Source organism: Wyeomyia smithii, chromosome 2, assembly GCF_029784165.1.
Source record: "Wyeomyia smithii strain HCP4-BCI-WySm-NY-G18 chromosome 2, ASM2978416v1, whole genome shotgun sequence".
In the NCBI taxonomy this organism is placed as follows: Eukaryota; Metazoa; Arthropoda; class Insecta; order Diptera; family Culicidae; genus Wyeomyia; species Wyeomyia smithii.
Genome location: NC_073695.1, coordinates 73,762,733 through 73,772,163, shown reverse-complemented (window position 1 = coordinate 73,772,163; position 9,431 = coordinate 73,762,733). Strand labels below are relative to the sequence as shown.

At 36.8% G+C, this 9,431-nt stretch overlaps 2 protein-coding genes across 2 annotated transcripts; one reads left to right on the top strand and one right to left on the bottom strand.

Moving 5' to 3' along the window:
- Positions 1–2,702: 2,702 nt before the first annotated feature.
- Positions 2,703–4,868, bottom strand: LOC129721694 (nuclear receptor coactivator 5). Its single transcript, XM_055674570.1, has 2 exons — positions 4,208–4,868; positions 2,703–4,151 (listed from the first exon to the last, which is right to left on the bottom strand). Exons 1-2 carry the CDS (start codon positions 4,711–4,713, stop codon positions 3,275–3,277), a joined length of 1,383 nt encoding a protein of 460 aa, XP_055530545.1. The 5' UTR covers positions 4,714–4,868; the 3' UTR covers positions 2,703–3,274.
- Positions 4,869–7,588: 2,720 nt separating this feature from the next.
- LOC129722335 (DNA methyltransferase 1-associated protein 1) lies at positions 7,589–9,179 on the top strand. The gene is made up of 2 exons (XM_055675703.1): positions 7,589–7,815; positions 7,875–9,179. Exons 1-2 carry the CDS (start codon positions 7,718–7,720, stop codon positions 9,070–9,072), a joined length of 1,296 nt encoding a protein of 431 aa, XP_055531678.1. The 5' UTR covers positions 7,589–7,717; the 3' UTR covers positions 9,073–9,179.
- Positions 9,180–9,431: the final 252 nt, after the last annotated feature.

The following is a 9,431-nucleotide window of genomic DNA, read 5'->3' as shown; positions in this document are numbered from 1 at the left end:
ATAATAAGAATAATAATAATGATAATAATAATAATAATAATAACAATAATAGTAGAAATAATAATAATAATAATAATAATAAAATAATAAAAAATAATAATAAATATAAAAAATAAATAAATAAATAAATAAATAGATAAATACATAAATAAATTATAATAATAATAATAAAACAAAACAAAAAATTTATTCTTTTGTTCTTATGTTCTTTTGTTCTTTTGTGGGGTTACTGGCTAGGTAGTGTGATGTATGTATGTATATATGTGCATGTAGTGTGAAAGGCAGTATCTGAAACATGTTAAGCTTTATGTTAATGTACTTACCTGCTGGAGCTGACATTTTTCATTGCACTTACCCTTCGATATTGAATGTTACCTTCACATGCATTTGTTTTATTTCCTCCTGTTTTTATTTTATGTTTTCTTCTGCCGGAGTCATATCTCTTCAATTTCTTGTTTCTAGGTCGCTTTTGTAATTATTCTCATTGGGGCGCATCGATGTGAGAAGTATATATCCATGCAAAGAGAGAAAACAAGATATTTGAACATCAGTGAATTGTGCTATAGAATCCTTGTTATTGGTGATTATTACGGGAGCCACCTCACGGTGAAATCAGAGTGAAGTGAACAAAATCCTATTACGGGACTCACGTAAGTGAGACAAACGTCGCAAAGTGACATCTGCCGCGGAATCTGGGCCACGATGAGTGTCATATCAGTGAAGTGAGAACGGAAAAAGCGACGTTCCGCGTGGAACCACCTCACGACCACTTTGAACGATGGTTCTACGAAGATGCAACAAGGCTCAAAAGTTGACTGATTTGTGATTCAATGGCAAACATTGGATTCACTCTTCAGTCACGAAACGAATCCGAACCCGACCCGTGCCCCAAAGCGGTAAAATTTTCATTTTTTTCTCTTTTTTCCTTTTTTTGCCAGATGAAAAAAAAAATGCCGAACGTCTTAGAAATGCAGAGCACGTCAAGATCTGGTGCTACGACTTTCTGCGACTTAGAGATCCTTGAGCTGGGAAACAATCCCATCCCACCCGTCCCACTCTCAACCTCACTCCTCTGTCAATCCCACCCCACGGAGGTGACCCCTGTCACCTCATCTGAGGTGGAACCGGGAATAGGACCAAAAAAATAAAAATAAAAAAAAAATAAAAAAAATAAAAAAAAATTTAAAAAAAATAAATAAGAAAAAAAAATTAAAAAAAATAGAAAAAAAATAAAAAAAAAAAAATAAAAAAAATTTAAAAAAAATAAAACAAATAAATAAAATAAAAATAAAAATAAAAAAAAATACAAAAAAAGAAAATGAAGTGAGCATAAGAGTGAAACACATCCCACCGTGAAGCGACTCCCGTAACAAGCACCATTGTGTTATATGCCCAGTACCCTCACGTACTAATTAGATATTTAGATATTTCAACATGTTATAATCATACACTGTGTGACGATATGCAAATATTTCCTATCATAACTAACTTTTTACACTCATTCTCACATAGATAATCGAAGATAAGAACGTATATATTTTATTAGAAGATAACAAAGCATAAATAGATAAATGAAATAAAACATAAAAGAAAAATAAAACCCCGCTCGGCAGCGCTCTATCATTACTTCATGCCGCACCGGTTGCTGCCAAACACGCTATAGACAACAACTCAAATGGTAGTGCACCGCCTAGGATGCCCCAAGAAGAATCTTCCCCACATAGGAAATAGCCAAGAGTAGTCTTAACACATGTAGAATAAATAAATAGAAAAAAAAAAAAAAAAAAAAAAAAAAAAATATATATATATATATATATATATATATATATATATATATATATATATATATATATATATATATATATATATATATATATATATATATATATATACATATATACACATACATACACACATATATACATATACATATATACATATATATACATATACATACACACATACATACATATATACATATACATAACAATAATAATAATAATAATGATAATATTAAATATGACTAACTCTATTCATCTCCCACTCCCATCCGCCACTCGGGAGTACGCGCCCTATAGGCTAGCCACCAAGCCCAGGGGCTATTTTTGGTACGATTTTTATTTGCACAAAATAAAATTTGTATTGAAAAATAGCAAATATTTGCTTCGTCTAATACCTGCTATAGTCGTGCGTAACTTATTTTTAAATTTAAAATTTAGGTTAAAGTCGAGCAATCAATTTTCTACAACTCATTCGTAGATAACATTTTGGCAGAGATTTGAACCTTTGAGATACATTTTTGCAAATAAATGCATGAATTAACGATTCTTTTTGGCAACTGTTTATGCCACAAAGACATTCTGCGTTTACAGAAATGCCTAATTGAAAAAGGCCATTATTTATTTTCTTTACAGTGTTTGGTCATCAATAGAATACCAATCAATATCATAACTCTCCTATTCTTCTTCTGAATAGTTTAGAGTGCACAAACTTAAGAATAATTACTAAGCATCATTTTAAATCTAGCAGCAAATGCAAGTTGATGTTTGTGACATATTTCGTGATTAGACTTTGTCCTTAAATAACCGACACAGAATAAAAGCTTATTGAAAACAAAAAATTGAGTAATCTATACTAAGAGTCAATATTTTAATTACATAAGTCCATTCTTTCCTTTCGTGCATCTAAAACAAAAGACTGTATATATTCTCGAAGTCTTTATTCATTGCTTGAGAAAGAAACTCAGAACCGTATTGATGTTTCTTATAAAATTAAAATAATGATGTGTATTAGCAATCATGATGCCTAGTTTCTCCACACATCATGGAAGCAGCGTGACGTACCATGTTTCTCAAAATAAGATTTGTAATTCATCAAATTATGTCATTCCAAATAATACTTATAAGGTTTATAAGAATTAGGAAAACAGGCTACTCGAAATCGACTACCGGTTTAGCGATACAATTGATTGTTACTACATTACGCCTAACATTGATTCGATTTCACGATTATGCAAAAACGGATTGAACCGTAACATCAGAAATAAAAGATCTTTGTCATTACTGTTAGAGTGGAAACACTGCCACTGAGTTAGAACTTTCCGTTTCATGCGAATTTTATTTGAGGGTATTTTGGTTTCCGTCGGTTCACGCCGCACGATCATGTTTTTCTCTTCATGATCAAATTTAGTCAAATCGATTTCAAGTGAACAGAAAACGGATAATGCCAATCTACTTTAAATATTTACTAACCTAGGAATGCAGTTCATAGGTTCTTAAAATTTTAACGCCCCTCCTAAGCCAGAAAGCAGCAATGAATCAAGAGCTTTCTGCACTTTTGGATCATGTAATAATTTCGGTGCGGCGCTTGCAATGGGTGCAATAGAACTAGCGACTGATGACGTGCTCACGCTGGGTGCGTTGTTATTGATAGAAGATGACATAGCCATCGTTGATCCTCCAAACGAAGAGTATCCAGCAGCACTAGCAGCGGTTCGTGTTTCCACCTCTGGCTCCACCGGTTTTGGTTTTGGTGCAATGATTGAAGGTTTGTTCAGAATGTCCATTATTTTTCGCTGTAAATCCTTTTCGCTCTCCTCTTTTGATTTTGTAGAAATCATCCTGGTAGCGCTAACGGAATCCATATCCTCGCCCAGTTCATATTTGACTTGCATTTCCTTGCGCTCATTCAGATATTTAATAAGTCGTTCGTACTGTAGTACAGTCAGTTGGCGATTGGCTCCCAGCAGGTTAATCATATTTTGTATTGGCTCTGGATGTTTATCCTGCAGGGGAGGAGCATTATACATCATATGAGAAGTATTATTCGCGCTGCTAGCCTGCATCATTGCTGTTCGATATTTGACGAGCTTTTCCCGCTCGGCTCTAAGTTTCTCCTCGTAATCTTTACATATGAAAAGGATTGCATCTTCTGTTGGCATGTTGCGATGTTCAGCCGGAACTCCATATAAAACATTCACCGTTATGCTGTTACGCTCTTCATTTTCGGGGGTTATCAGAATAGCGTAATAGCTACCGCGAGATGCAATGTTGGAAAGAACTTTTCCTATGGGAACATCATCGTTCGGGAAGAGTAAATCGACAGTCAAACCATTTCTCTTCAATCTTGCTTCAATGTTTTCCGCGTAGGTCCTGAAATAAAACAGGCCCATGTAACTTCTCTTCTATCGCATAGTCTAAATACTTACGTCAAATCTCTTGAAACGACGATAATCTCACAATCATTACTTTCCGGCTGCGGCATCGGTGCTCCTCCTCCTGGATGCACACGCATCATCGGATCGGGATAGCCACCCATTTCCATTCCGGGATATGCCCCCCGGTACCCACCCCGTGGAGGAAATGATTCTGCATAACCCCGGTTGACATCAATTGGAGAACGGTCACGTACCATCTGCCCATCCGGCCCTGTACCACCCCTCGGTAAAAGCCCTTTTTTAGCTCGGTTGTCATTCGCTATTTTCACCGTTAATTTGCGTCCTTTTAGCGATTTGCCATTCAGTCCGGCAATTGCTTTTCTGGCTGCTTCTTCTGAAGGAAACTGCACAAAACCATAACCACGAAGCAAGTTAAGATCCGTGTATGGCTCGAAATCTTTGAAAAGTTCCTCCATATCTTGCCGGGTAGCTTGTTCACCAAGGCCACCAATGTAAACACGGGAAATTACCGGTTCTGGAACGATCATCGCTGCCATGGCGCCGTTGAAAGTATTTTAGGAATGATGATGATGATTCAACTGATTTATTATGTTATATTGGTAGTGTTTTAATTATAAATTTAGCAAACAGTAAAAACTTTTCGCAGCTTTTTGTGCTGTTGTCGTTTGACGTTTTTTCACTAATCCGCGATTACAATAATCGTTTCGTTTCAAAACGTTCCGTACTAGACCAGGAACGCACAAACACTCATACTGTATACCGTAAACAGAAACCACCTACATCAATGTTGAAACTACACAATTATCACTAGAAGCGCACACTCAACCCGGTGGCATCGGACTCCTGAAGCCGCCGTGAAAGATAGTGGCGCTAGCCCCATTTATGTTTTTAGAGGTTAGTTCACACACAGTATGAGTGTGGCGAGCGTAGCATAAAATACGTTGTACAGAATTAGGCGTTTGAATCAATTTTATTATTTAAAAAATAGCTTAGCTTAGTATTGTAAATGTTTAAAAGGGGCGCTGATATGCTACCTCATTAACTCATACGTTGAGATGTTATTCCTTAAATAATCGCGCGGTGCCAGCTGCCAGCCATAAACACCATGGGACGAATCAACTTCAGGTCGTTCAGCAGGAGACATTACGAGCTGCTTTGATAAAGTTGTAAACTGGTGCTGCGGCAATGGGTTGAAAATAGTGACGTTCTGGCTGGACAATTGTTCCAGCCAGAACAAAAATTGGAATTTGTTTCTTTATTTAACTCTTTTGTTGAACGCAAAGGAAACTAAAGTGAAGGAACTTACTTTAAAATGCTTCGAATTCGATCATACTTTCTTGGCTGCGGATTCTTTTCACGCAGTTGTAGAAAAAGCCAAAAAGAGAAACGGTGAACCAGCATGCACTTTTCCAGAATTTGAACAAGGAAAAGCGAAAAAAATGTCGTTGTAAAAAACATGTTAGCAAATGATTTTTTGAGCTGAAGATGACGATTTCGTAGTACACCCTAAATAGCTGCCAGCCGCGTCCATACATTGAAAACATGAGAAAAATTGTTTTTGAAAAAGGCAACTATAAATTGAAATACAGCAGCGCTGTGAGTGAGGGCGAAAAAATGCATTCATGTTGCATCTTCTCGAAAAAACAGATAAAACGGTTGTCCATAAGGATTTCGATTTGGCGAACACACTTATGCGTCGAAAATGTCCAGCTGGCGTAGCTTCCGACCGAAGGAAAGTGCTGCTGAATGCTATTTTACCAGAAACAGAGAAACAGAAACAGTTTTGGGTTAACCTTCCTGAGAAAGAGGTAGAATAGGTGTAATATTGTTTTCAAACGAGATTTAGAGTTTTTTCAGAATGAAAAGCGTTAATGCAAATTTAATGTGTAATATGAGTTTGATTTGAGTTTAATGTAGAACAATAAGCATTTCCATTGCATAGTGCAATGCGAAAAGGTACACTTCAAGATATCAGTTAGCCGTCAACGATTAATAAAATCGACGTGACTGTTATGCGAATAATTTTGACATGGGACAAAGCAAATAGGTTTTGATTTTTCATATTTCACGAACAAAGTCTACTATTTTATTTTTTTTTTTAAATTTTTAGAGAATTTCAAGCTGATTCCCACGAAAAAATCAAAATCACTGAAAGTCGACATGAGACGGATATGCGAAGAGCGGCAGACAGCAAAATTTATTTGGCTGGATGAATAGCTAGCTTTACAGATAAAAAATATATGAGTATGCAGGGTCGGAGGTTAAAAATATTGAGGTGATCAAATAAAAGTGCATAGTAAAGGGCGAAACAATAAATTCTCGAATATACAATGTAAAGCGACTGAATATCAAGATTTATGTGTAACATGTACAAGATTAAAGCAATTATGCTTTTTTATTGCATATTTGGGTGACAAATATATTGTTGAATCGTTAATTAGGATTTAAATCAGTGAGTAAGAACTTTGCTTGCCTCTTTTGAGTTTTGTTGTCATTGTTAGTTTTGCTCTAATCACGAAGTAGTCCGGATATATACCTGATTGGTTCACACTTCCCTACTTTCATGATATACACTGTTATTAAATGCCACGATTACTTCAAGTGTTTTTGCACTTGACTCGATTCGTCACGTCACACTGCAAATTGAAGTGATTTAGTGTTGATTTCACAATGATTAACACTTTCTAATGAAATGATCTTGCGTTGAAAACTGTTCAATGGAAATCACCATCATATTATAATGAATATTTCTTGAATTTGCACCACTGTTCAAATCAATTGAATTACAGCTGCGATTCCAATTGACAAACGTCAAAAACATAAAACGGAACAAAAATAGTCGCGATGGCGGAAGGCGCAAGCAGCACATTTTCCCCGGAGATTAAAAATTTGTTTGAAAGTAAGTTCTATTGAATCTTTGATATTAATAAAATAATGATAAAACAACTCTTTTACAGATCCTGAATTCGAATACACCGCCACAGCGACAGTGGTCATTTTGTAATCAAATTGAAAACCTAGAATAAAATAAAATTGAAAAATCTAAAATAAACAGAAACCTTTTATATTTATTGTGATTAGCAGATAATATCCAAATGACCAACATTTTGTATCTCAAACATAAGAATATCAAAAAAGATGAACATAACAACAGAAAATCAAGTGATTTGCTGTTGATTTCACCGTTCTTTGCATTAACATGTTTCGAAGGATTTTCTTTTCACTTTGAAATGTTCGGCAAGTAGTGCGAATTCAACAGCAAATCACTTCACTTCGACGTGAAATTTTTTTACAGTGTAGTAATGAATGATGTAAAGCTGACGCCCTTTCGTTGATTTATACCATAAATTTATTTGAGTATTCGTTTCATTTTCTACTTGTCCCTCAAATGCTGTTTACTTTTTGACTCCCTTCTTCTGTCAAAATGAAAATTTTGATTTCCGCGTCCTTGTCGTCTTAGTTGGGATTTTGCACAGAAATTCCTTATAAAAGTGCAGGAATTTTGTGGTAATTGTCGTTCGAACTACAAACGGCATCACAATGGCCGATGTTCGTGATATTTTGGATTTGGAGCGCCCGGTCACACCGGAATTGACCAAAGAATCGCTGCTTACCAAGAACAAAAAGATCTATGAGAAGTAAGTTGTGTTTTTAACTTTGCTTTATTTTTGTGCTGCTAAAAATAATTCTTTTATAGAAAATTGGCCGTCAAGCGCCCCGAGGGCATGCATCGGGAGGTATTTGCTTTACTATACAACGATAACAAGGATGCCTCACCGTTACTACCCACCGATACCGGTACCGGTTATAAACAGGCCAAAGCTCGGTTAGGGATGAAAAAAGTTCGCCGTTGGGAGTGGGCTCCATTTGTAAACCCGGCACGCTCCGACGGAGCAGTGTTTCACCACTGGAAGAGAACTTCCGACGAACAGAAGGAATATCCGTTCGCCAAGTTCAACAAGCAATTGGAGATCCCCAGTTACACTATGACCGATTATAATGCGCACATGAAAACGCATCCCACCAAGTGGACTAAACCGCAAACGGATCATTTGTTCGACCTTGCCAAGCGATTTGATGTCAGGTTCATTATTATGGCCGACCGCTGGGATCGCGCCAACTACGGTAGTAAAACAGTTGAGGACTTGAAAGAAAGGTATTATGAAGTTGTAGGAATCCTCAATAAGGTGCGTGGAAGTCCAGAGAAAAAAATCTATCTCTTCGACGCAGATCATGAGCGACGAAGAAAAGAACAGCTGAAAAAGCTGTTCGATCGTACTCCCAAACAAATTGAAGAGGAACAAATGCTGTTAAATGAACTAAAGAAAATTGAAGCACGCAAAAAAGAGCGTGAGCGTAAAACGCAGGATTTACAAAAGCTGATATCGCAAGCCGATCAGCAACAAACTGAACAGCAGCAACAACAGGCAAATGCTCACAAGAAGCATGACAAGAAACTAAAAAAGAAAATTCAACAGCAGCCACGGCCGTCTAAAGTAGATTCGGTTGTTAATGCAGTGGAAACGGCTGGCATCAAATTTACAGATTTACGAGGTACTGGTGTTTCACTACGATCTCAAAAGATGAAACTGCCCGCCAATGTTGGACAGAAGAAAGCCAAGGCTCTGGAACAGGCTTTGCAGGAGTTCAAAGTCGATCCGAATCCGCCACCCATCGAGGAAATTTGCGTAGCTTTCAATGAGCTGCGATCGGATATGGTTTTGCTATGCGAGTTGAGAACGGCCCTGGCGACGTGTAATTTCGAGCTGGAAAGTTTAAAACATCAATACGAAGCACTCTGCCCCGGAAAAACACTGAACATTCCGGCAGCGTTGGCCAATCCAGCCGGCGAAGATTGCACGATTGATGCGCACGATGTTTCCGGATTGGTTTAGAGAAAACAATTGACTAACTAAATTGTTTAAACATATTTTTGAATTAGGTGATAATGCGTATCTTAGTATGACTCAATAAAAAAATCTCATTGTAGATCGATGAATGTGTGTTCTATTTTTTATTGAGAGAAAAGTTTGGTCGTCCAACATTCGTTGGACGGGTATCTATGGGCTCTATTAGAGAAGTCAAGCAGATTCGGCCATGTAGTTAAAATGAGACGAGTTGTTTATCGAAGCTTCTGCAACACGCCTCAGCTGTAAATACCTTAACAGATTATCAACTTTATTACTAATTTATCGACAGAGACAAATTTGAAGTTACTACGGACTGGTGGCTTCCGTATGAACAATTTTGTTGA